This window comes from Verticillium nonalfalfae (genome assembly GCF_003724135.2).
Source record: "Verticillium nonalfalfae strain VnAa140/NRRL 66861 chromosome Unknown scaffold_3, whole genome shotgun sequence".
Classification (NCBI taxonomy): Eukaryota; Fungi; Ascomycota; class Sordariomycetes; order Glomerellales; family Plectosphaerellaceae; genus Verticillium; species Verticillium nonalfalfae.
In genome coordinates this window covers 286,861-310,538 of record NW_021167228.1, presented here as the reverse complement: position 1 = coordinate 310,538, position 23,678 = coordinate 286,861, and the positions used below count along the sequence as shown (strand labels likewise).

General features: G+C 55.0%; 10 protein-coding genes across 10 annotated transcripts; 5 read left to right on the top strand and 5 right to left on the bottom strand.

Annotated features, from left to right (window-relative positions):
• Positions 1 to 930: 930 nt before the first annotated feature.
• D7B24_005039 (uncharacterized protein) lies at positions 931 to 2,578 on the bottom strand (the record flags this gene model as incomplete). The annotated part of the gene is made up of 3 exons (XM_028639202.1): positions 931 to 1,001; positions 1,076 to 1,979; positions 2,063 to 2,578. The coding sequence occupies 3 exons, from the start codon at positions 2,576 to 2,578 to the stop codon at positions 931 to 933; spliced, it is 1,491 nt and encodes a 496-aa protein (XP_028499109.1).
• An 894-nt stretch (positions 2,579 to 3,472) lies between these two features.
• Positions 3,473 to 5,179, bottom strand: D7B24_005038 (uncharacterized protein; the record flags this gene model as incomplete). Its single annotated transcript, XM_028639201.1, has 2 exons — positions 3,473 to 4,869; positions 4,924 to 5,179. 2 exons carry the CDS (start codon positions 5,177 to 5,179, stop codon positions 3,473 to 3,475), a joined length of 1,653 nt encoding a protein of 550 aa, XP_028499108.1.
• Positions 5,180 to 7,591: 2,412 nt separating this feature from the next.
• On the top strand, positions 7,592 to 9,706 carry D7B24_005037 (uncharacterized protein; the record flags this gene model as incomplete). Its single annotated transcript, XM_028639200.1, has 4 exons — positions 7,592 to 7,811; positions 7,862 to 8,005; positions 8,058 to 9,500; positions 9,561 to 9,706. 4 exons carry the CDS (start codon positions 7,592 to 7,594, stop codon positions 9,704 to 9,706), a joined length of 1,953 nt encoding a protein of 650 aa, XP_028499107.1.
• Positions 9,707 to 10,052: 346 nt separating this feature from the next.
• Positions 10,053 to 10,381, bottom strand: SSS1 (Sec61p translocation complex subunit; the record flags this gene model as incomplete). The annotated part of the gene is made up of 3 exons (XM_028639199.1): positions 10,053 to 10,103; positions 10,174 to 10,238; positions 10,297 to 10,381. The coding sequence occupies 3 exons, from the start codon at positions 10,379 to 10,381 to the stop codon at positions 10,053 to 10,055; spliced, it is 201 nt and encodes a 66-aa protein (XP_028499106.1).
• A 1,193-nt stretch (positions 10,382 to 11,574) lies between these two features.
• Positions 11,575 to 12,959, top strand: D7B24_005035 (uncharacterized protein; the record flags this gene model as incomplete). Its single annotated transcript, XM_028639198.1, has 4 exons — positions 11,575 to 11,957; positions 12,013 to 12,633; positions 12,704 to 12,759; positions 12,844 to 12,959. 4 exons carry the CDS (start codon positions 11,575 to 11,577, stop codon positions 12,957 to 12,959), a joined length of 1,176 nt encoding a protein of 391 aa, XP_028499105.1.
• A 350-nt stretch (positions 12,960 to 13,309) lies between these two features.
• On the bottom strand, positions 13,310 to 14,449 carry D7B24_005034 (uncharacterized protein; the record flags this gene model as incomplete). The annotated part of the gene is made up of 1 exon (XM_028639197.1): positions 13,310 to 14,449. One exon carries the CDS (start codon positions 14,447 to 14,449, stop codon positions 13,310 to 13,312), a length of 1,140 nt encoding a protein of 379 aa, XP_028499104.1.
• A 2,966-nt stretch (positions 14,450 to 17,415) lies between these two features.
• On the top strand, positions 17,416 to 18,502 carry COQ4 (Ubiquinone biosynthesis protein; the record flags this gene model as incomplete). Its single annotated transcript, XM_028639196.1, has 3 exons — positions 17,416 to 17,461; positions 17,554 to 17,775; positions 17,835 to 18,502. 3 exons carry the CDS (start codon positions 17,416 to 17,418, stop codon positions 18,500 to 18,502), a joined length of 936 nt encoding a protein of 311 aa, XP_028499103.1.
• Positions 18,503 to 18,724: 222 nt separating this feature from the next.
• On the bottom strand, positions 18,725 to 19,270 carry D7B24_005032 (uncharacterized protein; the record flags this gene model as incomplete). The annotated part of the gene is made up of 3 exons (XM_028639195.1): positions 18,725 to 19,007; positions 19,079 to 19,185; positions 19,247 to 19,270. The coding sequence occupies 3 exons, from the start codon at positions 19,268 to 19,270 to the stop codon at positions 18,725 to 18,727; spliced, it is 414 nt and encodes a 137-aa protein (XP_028499102.1).
• A 539-nt stretch (positions 19,271 to 19,809) lies between these two features.
• Positions 19,810 to 20,688, top strand: D7B24_005031 (uncharacterized protein; the record flags this gene model as incomplete). The annotated part of the gene is made up of 2 exons (XM_028639194.1): positions 19,810 to 20,020; positions 20,111 to 20,688. 2 exons carry the CDS (start codon positions 19,810 to 19,812, stop codon positions 20,686 to 20,688), a joined length of 789 nt encoding a protein of 262 aa, XP_028499101.1.
• Positions 20,689 to 22,440: 1,752 nt separating this feature from the next.
• On the top strand, positions 22,441 to 23,241 carry D7B24_005030 (uncharacterized protein; the record flags this gene model as incomplete). Its single annotated transcript, XM_028639193.1, has 1 exon — positions 22,441 to 23,241. One exon carries the CDS (start codon positions 22,441 to 22,443, stop codon positions 23,239 to 23,241), a length of 801 nt encoding a protein of 266 aa, XP_028499100.1.
• Between the last annotated feature and the right edge of the window lie 437 nt (positions 23,242 to 23,678).

Genomic DNA, 23,678 nt, shown 5'->3' with positions numbered 1-23,678 from the left:
AGGGCGCAGACAACAGTATACAGCATACGATACAAACCACCGTACCTAAATTGGAGTGCCATCTTGCGCATACATGTCGCAAATGGTTTCATGAATACGTTGTTCGCTATTCAAGCCCTACCACAGGTACATGTGACTAGCCTCCAGCGACGCCATGCTATTTTGTTGGGTTTACTAGTCAGTTCTATGATCACTCAGTCAAAGACACCCGCCACGTTTTCGGAAGTCGTTGTCATGTCATCTCTTGTCTACCCAGTCCAACCATTGAAATATACACAAGGCCTAGATGCCTGTAACCCGAAAAACTCCGCCAGCCCGGCGGTTCCCCCCATCATTTACACATGGGGTTGAAAAGCCATGGGGAAATCGCACCCGCATATATTACAAGCCACGCAGCTCTCGCCTGCTGTCATCCCGTCCCTTCCATCCATGGGCAACCCACCAGCGCCTTTGCTCTGCACGCCCTGGACACTGACAGCCCCCTACTTTACTAGCCAGTCCCCTTGCGTCGCGTCGCCCCCACTGCCCCTCCGCGCGCGCCCCCTCGCGTCTGATCTCGTCTCGCTGAGAGAGAAGGTGGAAAAGAAGCATATGGATGACCAGCATGCATGTACGTGTTGTTTTGTAATGCATTAGAAAAAAAAAAGAAGTTTCTCGTGGTTACTGAGGTGGAAAACGGGGAACGAAACGAGCGCGTGTTGGCCAAGTTCTACGGTCGGTATCGACAGCCTTTATGAAGGTGGGCGCAAAGTGAGGGGTGGGATTTCATTTCGACGATTGTGAAACGCGTCATGGAGGAAAGGCAAAGCTTTCCTGCCCATTTTTCTGTTCTTCTTTTCTTCTTTTCAAAAAAGGAAAAAACTCCTTGTCTGGACGGCCGTGAAGAGGGTGTTCGCTGAGCTGTATGCAATGTACCTGTACCCGAAACTACTATGCGTAGAGGGCTTCGATGAAGTAGATGAAGCCGAAGAGGAGGAAGGCAAGGGCGCCGCCGATGGTGACTGGAAAGAGTCAGCGTTCATCGCATCAGAGAAAGGGAGGACAGCACGGGTCCACAGGAGATGGGTTTACTCACCGACTTTCAGGCTGACCTTCCCCGCGATGGCGCGACCGCCGATGACCGCCACGCCGGTGCAGACGCAGTGTCCCGTCATGGCACCGAGCGTCACCCACCAGTAGTCCTGTCCAGCGGCCATGGCAATGGTCGCGATCTGGGAGCGGTCGCCCCACTCGCCGAGGAAGGTCATGACAAAAGTCTGCACCCAGGCCGGGCTCAGGAGCAGGGAAGACAGGTTGCCAAGCCCCTGGAAGAAGTTGGCCGCCGAGGCATAGCGGCCACCCGAGCGGCTGCGGGATCGGCTGGAGGAGGGGGAGCGTGGCGGGGAGGGGAAACGGCTCTTGGAGCGCGACTTGCGGTGGTCGCCGTCGCCGAGACCCATCTCGAGGGCGTAGGGAGAAACGGAGTGCGAGTTGCCGCGTCGCCGGCCGGCGGCGGCACTCTCCTTCTCCTTCTCAGCGAGCTCGCGCTCGACTTCGTGGAGCTCTTCAGTGACGCCCTCGTTAGGGTCCATGGCCATGCCTTCGCGGAGCAGCTTGGCGCCAAAGACAAAGAACAGACCGGCGGCGGCGAACGAGGTCAGGCGTTTGGGAATGAGGGTCGGGACGGCGTGGCCGAGGACGGCGGAAAGGACAGTCATGACGAGGAGGGCGCCGAACGCGGCGGAGAAGACAACGAGGCGATCGTGCTTCATAGCCATCAAGGCAGCCACGAGGAAGGTCTTGTCGCCAACCTCGGAGACGAGAATCATGGTGAGAGAGAGGACGAAGGAGTGGAAGGGCTGAATGATGCCTTCATCCTCCTCCTCGAGTGCGCTCGAACCCTTGGGATGCGACTTGGAGACATCGAGGTGGTCTTTGTTGGCAGAGTCGGGAACGGGAGGGGGAATGTCGTCCAGCGACTTGGGAAGGTCTGCCGGTTTCTGGGAGGAGAAGTAAGGTTAGCACCCCAGGGGTATTTACAAGTACAGAAGTTTGGTGACGGAGGGGGGAAGGGAGTACTCACGCCTAGGCCAGCTACCTCATCAGCCGTGCCGTGTTCGTGCTCATGCTCCGGGCGGTCCTGGTCGCTGGGCGAGGGAGTCTTGGGGGCTTCGGGGACGTTATCGCCGGCCTTGCGCGCCTTGTCCTTCTCGCTGACGCCGCCCTCGGTGCCAATGGTGCCCTCCTTTGGCTTCTGGCGGTCACGGTCGTTCATGACGCCGTCGTTCGTCTCGGGAATGCGCTTGCCGTCAACAATGGTGGGATCGTCAGGCCTGCCCTCGAGGGGTGGAAGGTCCTTCACGAGGTCATCGGTGTTGTGGTTCCTGTCGACAAAGGGGCCCTGATGCGGCATGCCATCCCTGCCGTCGACGGGCGCGCCTTTGGTGCCAACATCTTGTCGCTTGGCGATCTCTGCTACCGATATGTCTGCGGCGACTGCTCGTGGCTCGTTGTGAATCGTCTGCTCGGACGCTAGGGCTGCAACCAGGGAGGGAATGAGGAGGAGGATCAAGGGCAAGGGTCGGGACCTGAGCCGCATGGTGGCGGTGTTTTGATGTGAAAGCAACGAAGGGGAGAGAAATGAAAGCAGGCGAACTGGGGCAGTGATGATATGATGCGGTGGAAAGAAAAGGAGAAGTTGTTGAGGCGCTCGAGTTGACGACCTGGCCTGGCCGTAATGGTGTGGTGGATGATTACAGGTACCTGGACGTGCCCCCCGAAACATTTGGCCAATAGTTCCCAACTGGGGTTAGTGTCCGCCAAGCCCAGGTATCAGCCGCTCGCCGTTCTCCTGGATTGAAACCCTACTAGCTCTCGCGGTGCTTGGCTCCACCAGAGGTACCACGTATGTGTGTGCTGCACATAGACGCGCCACGGTGGCTACACGCGTGGCTTCGCCCTCTGGACGGTTCTCTGGGACTATTCAGATATGCTCAGCTGCTTCCGATTAAGCAGCTCCAGACTTGAGCAACGTAAGTCTCCAGCTCATTGGTTTGATAATTCTCGTTTCATTATATGTTTCCTTCTTTCATTTTTTTTAATAGTCGATCAATCTTTGACTGAGACAGGCGGATGTCGCCCATCTAGTTGCACTCTCCTGAGTTCGAGCTCTCATTATCAAACATGCAATTTTTCCAGTCGTTCATGCTCTTCACGCTAAGCGGCGAGGCCAGTCAAATGTAAAACCATTCATTTCATCTATGTCAAGATCGATCTCCTCCATCTAGTACTGTCAAGACCAAAGGCAAAAGTGTCAAAACATATTTCACCCCCAGCGCGCCTAGTGCTCGCATCTATCTGGCTCGTACCAACACCCACTCTCGGTTCAGGGTTGAGGATCCGGACCTGCATAGACTCGTTGCCAGATGAACGACACCAGGTGCTACCGGATACACGAGTTGCCACCGCTGCATACGACGACACAGTGGGACCTTTAGGCCTTGGCCGTCATCTCGGAAATGTCCCGCTCGTCAAAGGGATCAACGACAGTGCTGGCAAACTTCCTGGCCGGGACCCGCTTGGCAAAGAGGACGTCGAGCTCGTGGTACGACCTGTTCCAGGTCTCGGGCAGGCGGAAGTAACTCCAGACGAAGACGCCGAAGCAGGTGCCAGCCCAGAAGAAGCCCGTGTAACCCTTGAGGTTCCAGGCCTGGGGGTTCATGAAATACTGCTGCAGGACGCCACCAATTGTGCCCATGATGTTGGACGAGTCACGGGCGAGGCAGATGGTCTTCTGACGGAGACGGGTGGAGCCGACCTCGGCGGGGAGCGCCCAGCCCAGCTGTCCGGCGGAGAGCTGGAAGATAAAGGTCCAGAGCATGGTGAGGCAGGCCTGCGCCATGGCGACCGATTCCTTCGAGGTCCAGACGTTGAGGATACCGATGAGGAGAAGCACAGAGCACATGCCAGCCATACCCCAGACGTAAATGGTGCGGCGGCCGAGACGGGGCATCAGGACGAACCAGTTGATCAGGCAGCCGATAAAGGCAAGGCCAGTGCCACCGAGCGCGAGAGAGTAGGTGGTGCTGGTGCCGAGACCCATCTGCGAGAAGAAGTACGAGCTGTTGTAGGCAAACGCAATACCGCAGAGAATCTGACCGGCAAAGACGACGCAGGCAATCTCGGTACGGCGTAGCTCGGTGCCCTTGAAACAGTCCCAGTAGCTCGTGCCGATGCGCAGCTGCTGCTCAAGGTTGTTGGTGTAGACGATCATGGACAGCGTCTTGCGCGGGTCGACGGACGTTGTGGCAGTGGATTGAAGGCGGCGCAGCGAGTCCTCGGCCTCCTCCAGCTTGCCCATGCGGACGAGGTACCAAGGAGACTCGGGCGAGATGTAGAGGAGGGGGATGAGGAAGATAGGCCACACCCACTGCAGAGCGAACGGGATCCTGTAACCCCACTGGTCGACGCGCGTCGACAGGCCCTTGAGGATGCCGGCAGAGATGAGCTGGCCGAGGATGAAGCACATGTTGGTGTACGAGGTCATGTATGTGCGCAGCGCAGTGGGCAGGACTTCGGAGGCGTAGGCGGGAGCGGTCGTAGCGAGAATGCCCCAGGGCACACCGCAGAGGATTTCGCCGACGACCAGGACGATGAGATTCGGTGCGAAGAAGACGGGGAAGATGAAGAGCGACAGGGCGATGAGGGCGCCGATCTGGACGCGACGAGAGCCGTACTTGGACACGAGATAGCCGCTCAGGAGGCAGCCGAAGATGGAGCCGACGCCGGCACCTTGAGACAGACCGGCCTGCCATGCAGGGGTCAACTGGTATCCCGTTGGACTCTGGGGAGTGACCCCAACGAATCGGCCGTACTTGATCAGGAACGATGCTGTTGGGATAACAAATTAGCGTCATCGTGTCGTGGGGAAGCAGGATTCCTTACGGTATGCGAAGAAGTTGGACAAGAGGTTGGTATCGTAGCCCTCCATGATCACACAGGTGGATGACACGAGCGCCCAGCCGATGGCCTTCGGATACACTCGGATGGCCTCGGCGATGGTGAGTTCGTGATCATCGGCAGTAGCCTCGAGTGCGGCCTGGTTGAGGACCTTGTCGTCAAGGGCAGTCTTGTTGGCTGCTTCCGCCAGGACCGCGACGGTATCAGCCTTTTCCAAGGCGACGACGTTCGATTTCTCCATGATGAAGCCCGGGTTTCGAAAGACGGAGCGTCTTTGCCGTATTCAAGCTTTGTTACAGAGGTGAAGAGGATGAGAGAGATGCTGGTGCAACAAGACCCGGTTTCTCGTGGGTCCTTGGGGTCCCTTATATAACAAGTCTCAAGGCCGCGGTGGCCTGCCCTTAAAGTATCACAGCATCTTCAAGCCTTCACACGGCACCCCGAGTCATGGTATCCTAGCTATGGAAAAGAAGTAGACTTCGCCCAAAGGGGGTATGCTCGGGGTTTGTCCCCAGTACCCCGCTGCCCAGGAAAAGGTGAGGTAAGGTTGAGAAGACACTGACACGATCTGATGGCCTCGCTTTCGAGCCGATGCCCCTGCATCTCCGCAATTGAGCTGTGTCGAAGGCTAAAGCCCCAGCTGGGGTCGAGATTCCACCCCGCCAAATTCGACATCTCCCCAGGGGCAGCCGAATCAGGTGTTTGCATTGTGTGCAGTGAAGGCACGCTACGGCGGGAAAGTTGGCGGAAAACTGGCGCCGCACAACCAACAGACCACTTTCAATTTCCCAAGCCTTTGGCTCGACCCAAGGCATGCGAGAGCACACGGTCTGAATACAGGTTATACCTTACCCTAGTGCGCCATGTCGGTCCGACAGAATCTTTAATGGATCGTTTAGATGTGGAAATGCTTGATTTCGCAGCATCATGTGCACGCAATGTGACATGGCTGCTGGATGTTCGTGAGAGGCTTGCCTAGATGATGTATTCTTTGGCCCCTTACGGCTGGAGGCTAGAGTTCTCCGCCATAGCAAATGGGCGCCTTTTCTTAGCCCCCGCCCTGGCGTGTCCATTTAACACACCACCATCGGCGGGCGACTGAGCAGTGTGTATTGTTGCAACAGTTGACTTCTGGGCACCTGCCCCCACCACCACTAGAAGGCAAAGAAAAAAAACGTTTAACCTCATAGTGCAGTATTGCTCGCTTGAACATGATGTTGATGTCCTGTCAGGTGGCGGAACGGATGCATGGGTTTGCGGAATATGATCGAGAGGTGGGTTGAGGCAGATGTTAATTGAGCGTCCAGCATGATGTAGACACGAGCCTAGCTCTCAGCTGCAAGTAATACACACGACAATGCCTATCTAAGTACTTCTCGCATTTGAATGAGCTGTGCTCCGGAGTTAAGAGAGTTACTCAAGCAGTGAGGCCGAATGAGTCCATACCGTTTCACTAATACTATATCAATCTCCAGTGTACTCAGGTGAGGGTCGTCCTCCCATCATGTGCGTCGTGTGTTGAAGCTTCGTCTGAGCACCATTCGTCATTCAAGACTCTGGTAGATGGAACGTCAGATACCCCAGATTATTTCCCCGAACTCGTCGGCCTGGAGAAGAGGGGAGATGGGAGCAAAGCCCATGTTTGTACAATGATCATCAGATGTTTAATCGGCTCGCGACTTGGTGCTAGTACACGTGCGGCGGGGCCCACACTGTAGGTAGCGTATGCGGGGAGCATCAGTGCCGGGCAGGGATCTCGCAGCACCTCCACGTCCCTTGATCGCTGGGCGGAATATTGCGGGATACTTGTTGGGGCAGTTTTCCGACGACAAGCCGCCCGAGGCGTCGCTCGTACAGGGCCATCTGCCATAAACCTCGCCAGATCTCCATTCGAGATTTCATCGATCGATCCGAACGTCAGGCAATTCTTGAGAGTTGAGACACTGACCATCTTGGCGGACTGTGTCTCGCTCCTCTTGAAGCTGATGACGGGTTGATATCGTCTGACGAAGTTTGTGCCAGCACTGGGAGGGAGCAATTACGTCCACAGGCTAGATGTCCTTAAGACAAGGTTTGGTTGCGCTTGGTTTTGACAATGATGATAGTGCGTCGCATCAAAGAAAGCTGGAGATTGTCCTTCCAGATCAACTCACAAAGAACAAGACAACATCGTGAGATCTCACAATGACGCAGGTACTGTCGGTCCTCATCCACGAGGAGATGAAGTCGAAAATACAGATAGTGAGGTCCGTAGAAGGAGCTGATTATTAAGGGTCCACCGTGTCTGTTCTGGTCAAGGCGGCGATAGGGGGACATCTTATCTTATCTCCGGCCCCCGGCTGGTTGCCCCCACCCATACTTACACCGATGCATGTCGTCACGAGCCTTGGGGATGAGAGCTTCGTGACTACCGTCACAACTCACCTCGAGCTTTTTCTCCAAAAGTACTGGCTGTATCATATCACTAGACTCCCGAACTCACATTGCCGGGGAACGTAGCTTCGTGCATCAAGACGAGCATATCCGACGTGGTAGTGATCCGCGTTTGCTGGCTGTTCCCCGCCTCTCTCTTGTTGCAGGCGCAGATATCCCACCTCACCTTAGGTACCCTTCTTGATTGCCGAGGCACCCACTCGGGCACCTCACAAACGCGATGGACAACTCCGATCGAGACTCATCCGCACAGCCCGTTAGTAATGACCCCCAAGAACTGGACGAGGAACTGCTTTCCGACTGGTATCTTCAACAACAGGAGCAAGCTGCCGAGTCATCTATGAACTCCGACCAAGATGATTCCGAAAGTGGAGTTCATTATGAATACGTGCTCGAAGATGCAGAGGAAGACGACGACGAAGACGACGAGGATTATCATGGTGAGTTCAATCATCTGCCCGCCAGTGCATCTCGGCTAACTATGTGGTAGATGCCGAAGACGGTGAAGATACAGAAACAGAACGTGAAGTGGCCGGTATCATCGCATCAAACGGAGACGATGATGATGGCGAAGAAGACGAGGAGGATAGCGATGACGCTGACGACGCGCTTGATGGTGTACAAGCGATTTTAGGTTCGCAATCCCTTTAGCTTGCAATGGTCACCTCGGTCCTAACTCTGGGTAGATGGCGCAGGAATTGGATGGTTGTCACGAGCACAAGTTATGGCACTTCTGAGAGGCAGAAACCTTGGCAGCATTCTGGTCGAAGAAGGGGATGACGGCGACTTTCTGAGCTTTGGTGCCAGACGTCGACGACGGGCGCCACCCGATCCGAATCGTTTCCCCAAAGTCCCAAGCGAGAAAGGCCTCGAGCTTATGCACTCGGGTGTCTTTGGGGCCACTGATGCCCGTGTTCACAAGCAGAAGCAGCTGGCCCGTCGCATCCTCGACCGAGAGCTCGGCTTTGATACCAGAGTCGACCAGCAGAAGAATCAAGACTTGATGGCGCAAAACATGCTCCCATCAAACAGAGCAGAAATGATTGTCCACTACGATTCGCCTGTGTACTCTGGTCAGTTCTCCGAGGACGGCAACTTCTTCTACGCATGTGGCCATGACTTCAAGGTCCGCATGTACGACACATCGAACCCGTACAACTGGAAATACTACAAGACCGTCGAGTATCCCTTCGGCCAGTGGACATTGACTGATGCGTCGCTGAGTCCCGACAACAAATGGCTTGCCTATACCTCGATCCATTCCAGCGTCTGTCTGGCGCCGACCGATCCCAACGACAGGGGTGATCCGTATACGCTCAACCTCGCTGCCGGCAGGGGTGGCCACAGAGGATACCACAGTTTTGGCATATGGTCGGTCAGGTTTTCCGGCGACGGGAGGGAACTCGTTGCCGGCACCAACAAATGTTCCATCATCGTCTATGACATCGAGTCCCGTACGGTGCTGCATGATGTGCAGGGCCACGAGGACGATGTCAATGCCGTATGTTTTGCGGACAAGTCTTCGCCACATATCTTGTATTCCGGCTCCGACGACACCACAATCAAGGTCTGGGATCGACGAAGCATGGGCGACGGACGGCCAGCGGGCGCCTTCATCGGACATACGGAAGGGCTGACGTACATAGACAGCAAGGGCGACGGGCGCTACATTCTAAGCAACGGCAAAGACCAAACTATGAAGCTGTGGGACCTGCGCAACGTCATGTCCACCGACAGGTTCAGCGAGCTCAACCCCACGCAGCACACGGCAGGCCGAGGCTTCGACTACAGGATGGGGGTCTACAATGACGACGACTGGGAACCCCATCCAAGCGGTGACAACTCAGTGGTCACATTCCGCGGTCACAAGGTATTGCAGACGCTCATCCGCTGTCACTTTTCGCCGCCTTCAAGCACAAATTCACGATACGTGTACTCGGGAAGCCAGGACGGCAAGGTCTGGATCTACAACATGGACGCTACCGTGGCCAGCGTCATCGACGTCAACAAAGCCACCAGGGGCTCGAGGACGTCACAGAGGCGCAGGGTGTTCTACTACGACGAGTCACCTAGCTGGAGGACATGCGTGCGAGACGCGAGCTGGCACCCCAACGCGCCCCTGCTCGTCGGTAAGTACTGCTGCTGCGCCCATCTCCCCTGCTCGCTTGACGATGCTAACATTTTCCAAGCCTCGGCGTGGAATGGGGCTGGCGCCTCATTTGGCACGTGCAGTGTTCACTCGTTCAACGAGGCTGATGACGATGAGGCAGAGCCTAGGATGGGCAGAAGCGTTGATGAGCAGCTTCGAACAGACCCATCGCTCAAAGATGTATAACGGGATGTAGACAGCGGGAAAGATGATTCGAACTGGGTTGGTATTTCGATTAATGATACAAGAATGACACGCATGTGCCCTTGTACACTCAGTCAATCTGAAGTATGACTGAGAAGAATCCGGATTCGGGAGACACGTCCCCCTCAAGCTTTTACCGTGCGCATCGTGAGGTCTCCAGTCCCCTACATTCACGGAGTCCCTCTTTGCTCGCCGAACGTGTCTTTCCATCCAGAGTCCCTCCGTAACCGCGGGTATATTTTCGGTGGGTTGGCTCGTTGTAAAATGGCGACAGACATGATTTCTACACGGCTTCCTATCGCTTCTGATAGCGCTCGTGTACCATGATTTACGCACCACCGACCAGAATGTTGTTGACGGGGATGTGGATAAGCTTGACCTGTTCCGACGAGTGTTAGCAATGTGGCAGGGCGGCAGCGACATGCGGGGAGACTTGCGATGTAACCGACAGCTCCCATGATGAGGAAACCAACACCGACGGCCTGCGCCAGCTTCTGGTACTCGGCGCGATCGGCTAGTAAAGAGTGTCAGCACGTGTCGTGCACAATAGGTTGCGTTTCGTGTCGACTCACGCTTGGTGCACCTCCTCATGAACTGGACGCCATCCTGAGCGAACTCCGAGGGGACCTCAAGGAACTCCTTAACGGTATCGGCCATTGCAATTTCGAGGAAGGGCAGAGAGGTAAAAGAGGATTGATTCGAAGTTCTGGCAATGCGTAGAGCGATCGGGACGTGGGTATCGTGGATAGGTGAGGGAGAAGGCGATTGGGGATCGGAGGGAAATGCGAGGTGTCCTAGCAATGAATAGATGTCTCTAAGGGTCCCCCCAGGAAATGGGGAACTCGACGGAACCAGCTGGTGCTTCGTGGTGAAGCCACATTGCCAAAAACCAGGGGCGGAAGAATGCGGCCGTGCTCCGTGGGCGCCACAGATCTGGCCCAATTGACAGAGCATCAGCCACAGGACACCCCTTGGTGGAGACTTTCAGGAGGCGAGCCCATGCACACCTTCAAGCCGCCCCATGTTCGACGCCTGGCCCAAACGCGACCTAAGCTCTACCCGTCTGAAGGAGCTTCCAAGCTGCCTCAGGAAGACCAGTCCGGCTTAACGCAGTCATCCCACTGAATCACCAGCCTCGACTCCAACAACCGCGATCGCCAGAGGTCACCACGACGCCTCATCCACCTATCTCTCGTTCAGAACTGTCGAATCGAAAGCCGGACTCATCTCACCGGCGGCGTGACGGCCAGATAATAAGCCCACTCGGCCAAACCGATCTTTCCTACCGAGGTGGTCGTAAGGCAGCAACAGCGAAGGAACTTGAGATCCAGCAGGGTGTCATCGCGTGCGGGTGCGCAATAGGGCAACAGCTGCAAAGACTGTCAAGGGCTTGGGAACTCCGGCAACCTGTTTCGTTTCGTCGGCTGTTGGTTTGCCATCGGACCCTTTTTGCCTGCCTGTACTCTTCTACCTACACCCGTCGGGCTCTCGCTGCCAAGAGACCCCTCCCCCCGTCGCCGTCACAAGAGATCGAAGTACAGAGCTTCCTCTTCGACTTTTTAAAACTCTCTACGGACGGGCTTTGGATCAACCAACCCTCCTTCCACCTTGTCCTGTCTGCAGAAAGAGGAGTGTACGTATGATTGGTCTTTCTGTCTCCTTATTCTCTCTCTTCGCGCAGCCGGGATGGTGGCCGGTGGTGGTATTTGTTTCATATCATGTCGTTTCGCAGTGTTTCTCCCCATGGCTGATCATAGATGCATAAAAGGCAACGACGGCTCCTGTACCTCAGAACCTAATAACAACCCTGATTGTTCGCTTTCATAGAGACACAGTCGCACACCACCGCAATGGCCGACGACGAATTCGAAATCGATATTTACGGCGATGCACCCCAGGAGAATCAGGAGGGACATCATGAGTACGAGGGAGGCCAGCAGCAACAACAAGAGCACGACCACCGTGAAGATCACGATGATGGTGGACAGCATGAGCACAAGGAGGAACCCGAACAGTACAACGATCAGTCGTCGTCTGCCCCGCAACAAGGCACCAAGCGTAAGGGGGACGACAGAGCGGTAGACCCTGGCGCTACCAACGCCATCACCATCTCGGATCTGAACTGGTGGAACACGGACGATGAGATTCGCGGCTGGTCACGTCGGGCGCACTGCGAAGACGAGCTCAAGGACATAACGTTTAGTGAACATAAAGTCAATGGCAAGAGCAAGGGGTAAGTTTTTTCGCTGGGGATTCCATAGACGCCGCCGTGGCTAATCGTGCTACAGGCAAGTCTATATCGAGTTTGCTTCCCAACAAGCTGCGACCGCTACGAAGCACCTCGTCGACAAACTCGAGGGCAATACGCCCGGCCAAAAGCGCTACAATGTCGCCTACTCGAACCCGAACGTGAATCCCTTCCGCACGCTACCCAAAGACACATCCAACAGGCAACCTAAGGATGGCCAAGGGTCTCGGGCTACAGGCACCTTTAACAATGACAACAGTGCCAACATGGGTGGCAACTTCCGAGGTAATTACAGGGGACGTGGCGGCGGTGGTGGCTTTGTGCCCCGAGGCGGCATGAACCAGAACAACTACAACCGCAACTTTGCCGGCGGCATGGGTGGATACAACCAGAACAACAACATGGGCGGCTTCAACAACGGCGGCATGGGCGGCGTCGGCTTCAACAACAACAACATGGGCGGCTTCAACCGGGGCGGCTTCGGCGGCGGCATGCGTGGTGGGCCCGGTGGTATGCGAGGTGGCCGCGGTGGCATGAATCAGATGGGAGGTATGCCCATGGGCCCAATGGGCGGAATGCCAATGGGCGGAATGGGCAACCCCATGGGCATGATGGGTGGAGGCATGCAGGGTAAGACTCCTGATCTGTGCACTATCTCTTTGTCCCTACTGCATCGTACATCCCAATCTGGCAAACCCACGTCTGTGTCGTTTGGCTTGACCTATTGCCAGTGGCAGCGGGGTCAAGACAAGACCGATGATGAAAGCACTTCGGGCTTGCTACAGATGTTCGTTTGTTGCTTGTGTACTTGCCATGGACTATTCTCACCACTCAATCTGGGTTGCTTCTTACTGATCTTTCTGCACTCTAGGTTTTCAAGGAATGCCGCAACAATTCAACCCCGGCTTTTTTGGTCAGGGAGGTGGCGGTCAGGGAGGTGGCGACTGGGGAAATCCCCATGGTGCCAAGAGACCTCGTCCAGAATAAACGGGTTTTTCTGTCGAGGTTACCTGTCGAACCTCGACTGGCGATTAGGGGTTGCAATTCTCCATGGAGAAGAGCCTGCAATCTGTACTATCATCACCGCTATGCTCTCGAGGAGCTTGGAGGTCTGCAATATTGGGGATTTGGGTTGGCGTTGCTTTCATCTTGGGTTCTGCTTTAATGGTTCAAATTACTTACTACACCGCGACACGATGGTGACCCTGGACTTTCATACTCGACATAGAAGACAAGAGCGGCAGTCGGTGCTTCTTAAGGACGACAATATTGATTTCGGATTTCCACAAGGAGTCTTGCGTGAGGAATTCATTCTGTGTTCAATATGATGCCGTCATTTATTGCGCTAATCTTTTTATCGCAACCCCGACGATAGTCTGAATTTGGCGCCATCGCTGCACGATGATCTCCCTCTGGACCGCTTCGCCGACAACCTCTAAGGACTCGACCTCCTTGACCGTAGCTTCAATCTGCTCATCATACTCCTCGAGCATCGTCTTTAGCTCCGTGTCTACCTTCCACTGGGCGCCCTCCCCCTCATCCCGCCCTTCAGCAAACGATCTCCACACCCACTCGGGCACGACGAGGCTCCGGACGGCGACCTGCGTCCTGAAGCAGACCATATCAGAGTCGAGCACGTAGCGACCCCAGAAGCCGGCATCCTCGAGGTCCCGCTTACGCGTCGCGGGCTTCCGAAGGCGCGGCAGCAGCACGTCGTCGAGCGAGACCTCGTCCCACTCGTTGGAGGCGCCCTCGAGGATGAAGCCGTACTCGACGAGGAGGAAATCGTTGCTGTGGCGGCCGTAGCAGATGGGGATCTCGGCGCCGCGCGGATACGATGTGTTGGCGGTGACTGTGTAGGAGAGGTCGCAGTAGGCAACGGTGCAGCCGCGAGCGGCGTGGTTGAAGAGGTCGGCAACGGGCTGCAGCGAGAGGTGGTCCTCCTTGGGCAGTTTGGCCGTGAGGGGCGACGTGTGGTAAAAGGTACGCGAGTTGACAAGGAGCCAGGCGTGTCTGTACCTAGACTCGTCGAGGCCCGGGACGGCGGCGACGCAGTTGGCAAAGTCCTTCTCGAACTTTGTCTTTTGCTGCTTCAGGAGCTCGCGGGCCGCTGGGGGCAGGTACGGGTGCAGGCGCTCGTCCCAGGTCAGCGGCATGGTGGCTATGTCGGCGCGGGATGGGAGGACGGCTCGCCAGGGGGCAGGGCAGGAGGAGGCATCCGTGGCGAGGTCGAGGGCGAGCAAGGCGTGAACGGTCGTGTCCGGAGGAGATGGAAGCTTCTTGCGGAGGCTCGGTGGGAGATCGTCCAGAGTTTTGATCGCTGAAGTGGGGACCTCTAGAACGACATCGCCTTCTTTAATGGCACGGGTTGAGATGAGACCTATGCCCCGGCCAGGAAAGGCGTTGGGCTTAATGCCGTTGAGGACGACATTTTGAGTTTTGGACCAGTCCAGCAGGTCATGTATGATATCAGACATGTTCTATGCTGTGACGCTTTGAACACGGTCTGGTGGATTTCAATATTCTCGTGGGCTGTGATTACCGAGAGTACCTAGTATAAGCTTGTCGACGACTTCAGTCAGGACCGGGATCAGAACGAACCCATGCGAGTAGATTGGTTTCGCAAGGAAACACCAGGCTTTCAGATGAGCCTGAGATGAAACCTGTAGAATATTTCAAGAGAACGGATCAATGACAACGTGGCACGCTGGAAGTGGTGAGTCGCAGAGATGATACCATGCGTTTGGCCTAAGACTCATCACTAGGTAAGGTAGGTAGCCAAGTGCGATTCCGACAATCTGGATCACCGGAAACAAACCAGACAAGTGGGGTTTAGATCAAGCCCCCAAGCTGATGACAAAAAAACTTGAGACACTAAAACCCCTCACACTACCTACCTAGAATAAGGTATCTACCACCCAGTGATCCGGCCTTCCATTTCCACGACATCCTTCATCCGTTGAGGCATTGAATCAACCCAGCTATTAACACGCTCTGGATTAGCTTGAAGCTCCTGCCAGGCCTCTATCGCTAGTGCCTTGAGATCTTCTACGTCCCAGTCTGTTCGCTGTAGGATACGCTGCTTAGGTATCCTCCAGGCGTTCTCTATAGGAGAGAGGTCTGGAGAACCTTGGGTATTGAAGTAATAGCGTAGCCCATGGGCTTGCTTCCAGGCCCGACATCTCTGACAGCTATAGCCAGAGTCTCCATCTTCCTCTAGGATGAAGGAGTGACCTGCTTCTAGCCAGGGCTTTACCTGGCCTTCGAGTATCCGGTCACGATAGACCTGCTGGCTTATTCTTTCGTTGGTACTGGCCGGGACCTCGTAGAAGATGAGATTTGAAATGAAATCGTACCCAATTGCTGCCCAGGCATGGAGTCTCTTCTTATGTTTCTCCTGGGGTTCTACCCACTCTTGGGTACAGTCAGGGCAATGCCGCTCGCCTTGCTTGTGGACAATCCGCGCCTTGCCCTCGGGCCCAATACTAAAAAGGACCTCGTCGCTGAACCGGATATCTCTCCAGCTCTCCGGAGTAGGGCGTAGTTCCAGGGCCTTCTCTGCAGCTTGAAGACGTCGTAGGGCGACTGCTGGAGAAACACATTTCTTAGGGCAGGCAATACACTTCCTATACCCAAGGGGTCCGAGAGCTCTCTGGATGGTTCGCGTAGAACAAGGAGTCTGTACGCCAGCCTCGAGAGCGATAGATTGCCAAGAGACAGTACGTGCTTCATAACCCGCTTTCCAGATAAGCTTCTCTATAAGATTGAGCTCCTTGGGCGTAAGGGTGCGAGGGCGGCCTCGAGTCTCTTCACGTTGGGGGTCGCTCTGGAGGCGGCGTTCATTGCGTTCTCTCAGGATCCGATATCCAGAAGATCTAGAGACCCCATTAAGGGCAAAAACACGGCTTTTCATATAGGGTATGTTATATTTTTCCATATGATCAATAGCCCCTAGAATCCTGGATTTCGTAGGGGTGTCGAGGTGTGTATATTTAGTCATCTTGGTTGCAGTTGTGGTGGTGTTGTTCGGTGAGAGACTTTGAGCGTCTCAAGCTTTTTGTCAACTGCTTGGCTTCTCACAACAGGTCGCAGAAAAGTGGCCCACTTCTGTGAATGCTCCGGTGATTAAGCAAGAATACTCAGGCCTTCGTGACTATGCGTCATGATCTGAACGTTTCTCTCTTGGCTTACTGGAAGTGTATGAAATGAATAGATCTTCTTTCGACCACTTGGCAACATAACACACTGTGATCCCGAGTTGACCCTTGGCCGTAAATCAGCACCTTTGGAGTCTTAACTTCAGACGGATGTCAAAAGACTGCTCAAGGGCCTGTGGTCCTCTTGCATGGTGTATCCCTGCCAGCCAACCAAACCATTGTGATGTAGTCCTTCTCCTTTTCCGATGATTTTGGGAGTACATCGCTATCATACGATCACCACATCATGTCATGGAAAGGTCGAACAGCTTCGATCTGTTGATGCACCTCTGGCCGCCACCCTTGTCCAGATCCTGTTGGCCCTCGAAACTTTCAATCCTTGGGGGCCGGTTGACGTTGCAGGTAGTCCTCCATGCGTTCAGCCAGGAACCCTCGAGCACCTGATCAATATCTTCAACACTTAGTCCAGCAATCTCGGGTACCATAAGGAACACGTAGAAGAGCCCCACAGAACACCAATCCGCAAAGAAAAGAAAACGGATCCCCCGAGATGTTACCTAAACAATGGCCATGGGGCTGATGACACCGAGTGAGCTGATGCGTTGGCTGGGGATTGTACGGGCAGCGATGAGGCTATTCATATTCGGAGACAAGGAGGCGGCCATCTGCCTGCTGCAGCGACATCACCATCTTCGACCGATGCCCCTTTGATAAGAACTTCTATAGATCCACAGGCGTCAGGATATCGGCACGAAGATTGAATACACCTCAGCAACGCTACACTGCGCGTTTCTTACTGGGCTGACATTTCTGTACTGTCTGCGGACGACGCCGGCTGTCCGCGCTGAGGTGGCATGTGAGGAGATTATCAAGACGTGCACTGACTGCACCATGGCGTTAATGGCAATTACCGAGGGCTGAAATTGGGCTGCACCCTATCGCAATACTTTTGCGTCGCTGGCGAGTCGGATAGTGTCTATGGTGTTTTATGGGAGCCCGTCATTGCGGATGGGGCCGCCGACTACTGACGATCGGGAACGAGATGTTTTGGCGGATTGAATGACGAACATCAACAACACAACATAAGCATGTTTGGCGTGTCTGGCTTGCTGTCTGGTTTCGTGGTAGAGTTTACTCCCTTGTACCATAAAAGCGAGGAGGGGTTGTCATGATAAGGGCAGCCTTCAGGGTGCTGCTCTATTGGGCTTTGTTCAAGTTAGCTCTTCAGCGGGTTGCACGTCCCCCCATTAGCAGCCTGGACCCACTGTCGGGATGGTTCCGCACCGATGCTCCGTGTCTCTCGTTCAGTAACGGGAAACCGCAAGCTTTATGGTCCGTGACATTCATCGCCCTGATCGTACGACGGCATCACACAACATCCTGCGAGCCTCTGCCTTCATAGCGCTCGCAACCCTCTACTCCAGCAGACAGTATGAAGTCCGTCTGCAGGGCTCCATCGGCTAGGCATGCGCGCCATGTCGTTCGCGCTGCGACATGCGCATCATGCAGCTCAGCACCGCGACCATTCTCCGTCCTCAACCGGCCCCCGCCGAACTATCCTGGCCATGTGCCTCTGACCACCATCGAGCGTGCCAGTCTCGCCATTGGCTCCGGCCTCATGTCCTTGGTTGATCCGCGACGCGGAGGTCAGGCTCCCTGCACCTCGTTCTTGTCTGCGAGGCACTCTGACAATGTCATGGCCTAGATCTCATCGCTACAGTTGGCGAAACGACGGCCACGCCCTACTTCCTCCCCCGCCTCCGCGACGCTATGCTGGCTGACCCGACGGGTCGCCGCATCCTTCGTGACCGCCCACGCCTGACATCGACCTCTCTCAACCTCGACCGTCTCCGTAGTCTTCCCGATAACACCGTCGGCCGTGCCTACGTCGGCTGGCTTGACCGCGAGGGCGTGTCCCCCGACACGCGCGCCGCCGTGCGCTACATTGACGACGAAGAGTGCGCCTACGTCATGCAGCGCTACCGCGAATGCCACGACTTTTATCACGCTCTGACCGGCCTCCCCGTGTATCGCGAGGGGGAGGTGGCGCTCAAGGCTTTCGAATTTATGAACACCATGATCCCCATGACGGGCCTCGCTGTTGCGAGCTACTTCACCATGAAAAAGAGCGAACGGGCACGGTTCCGCAGCATCTACGGCCCTTGGGCCCTGCGAAACGGGAGCAGGTCAAAGGAGGTGATCAACGTGTACTGGGAAGAGAGGCTGGAGAGCAGCGTCGACGAGCTGAGGGCCGAGCTCGGCATTGAGACGCCGCCGGATCTAAGAGAGATCAGACGGAGAGAACGGGAGGCTAGGAGGAAGGCAAAAGAAGAATCGGCGAGGCGGAACGAGGCGACGGGCAGCAGCGCCTAGGGCAACATGGAAGAAAACTTGTACATCATGCGACCACTTGTAACCATTTTCTTGTATCACAAGGCAGTGCCGCCACGGCGGTCCGGGCACCTCCACAGAAAAACAGGAACAACATTGTTCAAAACAGATGCCACTTCAGAAATAACAACTCCGTTGCGCCAGAACCCCCAATGGTATCTTCGAATTCGTCATCGATGCTCTCGCGTGGGGGCGAACGCATCCCTACAGGTCGAAAAGGTCGTCATCGTCATCGTCCCACCCCTTGCGTCGGCTGACCACAATCTTCTCCTCCTCTTGCTTGTCGGCCACGGCGTTCAGTAGCTCCTTGAGCTGCGCCTCGGTCACCTTGGACTGGAGCTGCCCGGATTGCGCCAGCATGATGAGGCGGTTCTCGACCTCGGTGGCACGCTGTTCCTTGACGAGACGGATACGACCAAGGCGGTCCGCAGCTTCAGGATGCAGAATCTGACCCAGAATATGCTGGCGCGCTTCACTCTCCTGCTGTCTGTGCGGTGCATGGTTAGCGGGCGTGCTGTAAGAGTAGTCGAGCTGCGAGGATATGGGGGGTCGTCGCACTGTCGTTGCTCGGCCTGCTCCTGTTTTCCGAGGCCACCGCCTCCTCTGCCGCCACCGCCGCTACTGCCTCCCTGAGCCTTGAGCTGCTCGAGGCGAGCCTTGCGGATCTTCCACTGCGTTAACCTTGATGTTCTCTCCACGCGCTTGCTCCGGTGCCAAGCAGCTTACCTGGTCAAGCTCTGAATCGTCCATGTCTCAAAAATTCGGGTAACTTCCGACGTCGGAATAGCGATGAATTGGTGTCGCGAGGGATCGGAACAGTCCGTTTAGGTAGGTAGTTTCGGTAGTTGTGCCAGCTATCGCTCAATACTAGATGACGTTGACAGGCTTTGAGCTTTGCCCCTCTTCGTGGACAGACCAGGGCCCCTCCAAAGCCGGTAGAACATCGGCTCACGTACGGTTGTTCAAACGGTCTAAGCTGATGACCTCAACCGCATTTGGTTCTACGTCTGGGCTGCTGCAACAACGAAACTACAGCCTCGTACTACCGAGGCTGGCCTTGGGCGGAATTCCCTGGCTCACTCTTCCTGTGCAGACCCTTCGACACCTGCTCCAGCATCGCTCGTTTGCATGCTCCGGTGCCCCGGTGACTGCCCTGTACTGCGACATTTGCGATGTTTAAGTCACCCACACCCTCCACCACCAACGACCTCACTCCTTAGCCTACTTCTCTCCTCTGTCAGCCTTTCCAGCGAAGGACAGGTTTCTCTTGTTTATCGCCTTCATACAGAATGGCACCCCTATACCTTCCGCCTGGATACGACTTTGACGCCCAGCACGACGGCACCGAACACCTTGCCATCAACAACACCTGGTTACGCCGCTTCTTGACACGACTAGCGCTGCGTACTACGGCGAAGTTCTATTCACGAGACGGTCTCTGCGTACCCATCTCAAATCACAGAATCGTCAAGACAGGCATCCGCACCCATCTGACAGAAGGTGCGACTCTGAAATACCTAGCGGAGAATACAAGCATCCCTGTCCCCAAGGTCGTTTGCTCTTTTTTACACAAGAACAGAGCATACATAGTCATGGAAAGGATTCAGGGCGATGAGCTACCGGCAGTCTTAAATGTTCTGTCCCCAGAAGCGCTCGAGTGTTTTTTGCAGCTGAGAAAATTCATCCAGGAGCTACGCGCTCTCAAACCTCTAACCACTGGAGTAGAAAGCTGCGTTGGCGGTTCATTGTTCGATTCCCGTATACCCCGGGGAAATCCTCGATTCGGCCCTTTCACGACAATAAAAAACTTTCATTTCTGGCTCAGAGATAACCTGAAGCCCGAGGATCTCCAAGCCCAGAAGAGGGATCAAGATTGGCATGACCTCCAGAAAATGATGGATCGGCAAGATGGGCCATGTCCTCCGCCAGTTTTCACTCATGGTGATCTGAACCCGTTCAACATTCTTGTTCGTGAGGGCAAAGTGGTCGGAATCATTGACTGGGAGTTCTCAGGATGGTATCCTCCCTACTGGGAATATACATCGGCCTGGTTTGGCAACATTACGAGACTCGAATGGCAGAGCAAGCTTGATAAGTTTCTCGATCGACCACCTCTTGAAGACTTTGAGATGGAGAAAGTTCGCAATAAATGGTGGGGTGAATGCTGAATGAGGATCCAACTACTCATTACAGCATGGCTAACGAATGAATCACCTCGACAACATGACGTTTACCAGCTTCTGGTTTGCGACCAGCCTCTTCCTAGAGTAGATGCTTGCTAAGTGGCTCCTATTACGGTCGGCCCCAAAAGGGCTTAGTGACAGCCCTCACACGGCCGTAAGTACCGTACGGCATCTGTCCAATTGAGCCAACACGATACGTGTTGATTCAACGTCGTTGATTCAATTGGGCTGCAATTGTAGAGTTATAGGCCCCAGGCCTATATACCGTCAACGGGTCTTACCCGTAACATGTGTCCTGTCTTTCAATATGCGAAGTCATTTTACGTCAATTCCAAAGCCTGGATCGCAGCCAACTCTGAAGGAGTTGACTACTTGACCACCAGGTAAGCGACCCTCTGGCGATTGACAACGGCTATAAACGAGCAACAATGGTACATCTTGTGCAGAGCTGTAACATGTTCTGTCAGGGGAAAAGCCGACAATCTGGTGGTGAACTCATCGCACGCTTCTCTTCGAGTGCCGGAACCTGGCGCATTTGGGAAGAACAGCCCCGTCGGCAAAGGCTCGCCAATAAAGTGAACCATGAGTGTGCCCTGGAGAGAAGAGTCTAGTACTACTGACCTGTGTGACATATTTATCGGAGGGAAAAGAGACGCATCAGAGCTGAATGAGGTCCTGCCTGGGTAGGTACATATGGTAACCGTGAACAGACTTCCCACCAGTCAGGAGTCTTCACGGGGCCGTGCTCATCCGCGTCCTGCCGTTCATTGACCAGGCAGCTTGGATGTGGAGGGCTGATCAACGACACACTGTACCTCAGGCAACTGCTCTGACCATTCTAGGTTTCCCGTTGGGGACCAGATCGCTACAACAAAGCATTGCACATATAATTACCTGCGTTGGTCCCAATTGGGGTGAGCCACTTTTCGAGCGAGTAACCTCCTACGATGGCCTTCTGGCACGGCATTCATTTCACCAGTGCCCAGACTCGAGATTCATGAAGTCTCCTCGGACATTCACCATCCCCCACGTGCATTCCGGCTTCCAGTAGTTCATGTACCCTACATCTCCTCACCTTCCACACCCGACTTGTGAGAAATCTCCGAGTTATTTCTTATCACAAATGGCATAATGGTGGACCAATTCTTTCAATGCTCAGTATCCGACTGTGGAAGGCCAAGTGCGCGCTCCGTTGGAGCCGGGTGTGATATTTGTAATATGCACTTTTGTGGCATCCATATGTCCCGGGACTTCCACAAGCGCAGCATAGGGGTAAGAACTACCTGAGTGCATATCGCTTGAGTTCAACATTTGCTTATTGCACTCCTCATGCAGGACCTGGATGGCACAGCCTACAACGCTCTCATCATCGCCGAAGTCGGCCGCCTTCGCGCTGAGATAACGAGAAGGCTGTCTGCAAGCTCGCCTCTACCTTAAACGCAGGCAAGCCTTGCGTCGTCGAGTATCCTTCGCAGGTTGTTGGACCAGACGCCTTGATGGGTTGTGCCAACTACCACGTCCGAATCCTCTTCAGCGATGGATCCCCATCGTGGCTCATGCGAGTACCAAGGGTCTCCGGTTTCGCCGTCCACTCGCTGAGTACCTGATTCGCAGCGAGTTTGCAACCCTGAAATTTCTAGAACCCTCAGCGGTTCCGGCACCGCGTGCCTTTCGTTCGGGATACCATCCCGAGGTACCGACTGTGGCGTCGGTGTCTGCTTTCTGTTGATCGAAGAAATGCCCGGCAAACCTTGGGACGGGGAAGGAGACGCCGCCAAAGTCTGGAAGGGCCTCGCCGAGATCTTTGCCAAGTTGGAGAAGCACCCGTTTGCCAAAGCGGGGTCTCTGAGCGTCGAGTCTGCTGGTGACACCCCGTTTGTTTCTTCTGTAGCCAGCGACAGGTTCGTCTGTTTACACCCTTGCGGACCATGTGAAACGTCGGAGGCGTACTACACGGCCTGGGCAGAGCAATACCTGGCACTGATTGCAGATGGCCAGCTCTATCCCCAGTTCTCCGTCGAAGCTTATTTGGTGTATCGCTTTCTCCGAGACAATGCGGCTCAATTAGCCGACGGTGAGAACCGATTCTTTTTGAAGCACGTGGACGACAAGGGAGATCATTTGATGGTGGATGAAGACCTCAACATTACCGGAACAATCGACTGGCAGATGGCGCGTACTGTTCCCCGACGCGAGGCATTCGCGCTTTCCCTTGTATCAGCCGACATGCGAGCACTCTGTGATGGTGAGGTTTCTCTCAGTACCAGCGATCTCGCGTTGAGAAACGCCGTGTACGAGACGAGCGAGGGCATGGCGCATCAGATGGGAGATGAGAAGGTGAGACGATTCTTCTGGGGCTTGAGACTGGAGACGCAATGGGTATATGCGTTGCCACTGGCAAATGCCTTGCTTCAGATGTTTGGCATAGAGCAAGGTTGGGATGAATGGAAGGAGGTGGCAATAAAACAGTATGGCGACGATGAACGCCTGGAGGCTCTTGTGAGAACGAGCTCGGGCGTGTCTCAATCTGATAGATAGTGAGTATTTATATCCGGTCGGGAGATTCTGCCATCACGGAACGCCTTGATCTGAGTCATAGTTCCCTCGTTGTCCCTTACTGCTTGCGTGCTTGTCTGTGAATGAGTGCTGAAGTCTCTTGGCCCTTCCGGCCATATTGGGTTAATCAGGGGCCTGACCAGAGCAATCTGGCATCTTGAGCCGTTTAACGGCCGCCAGAAGCTATTCAATGTATGGTAGGTAGACTGTTGTTACAATCTCAAGAAAGAATGGAACGACATGTGGTATCATACCCACCGTCGTCGTGCCTCATATGGCAGTTTCAATGCCCCTGAGTTGGGCGGATGGGTCACTGGTCCGTGCACAGATGCAGCTTCCCACGCGGGTTGCGGGGTCCGTCTCGTCAAAGTCGCGTTGACAGTCGCGTCCCGTCCGGGCCCGTCTGGGGACCATGTACT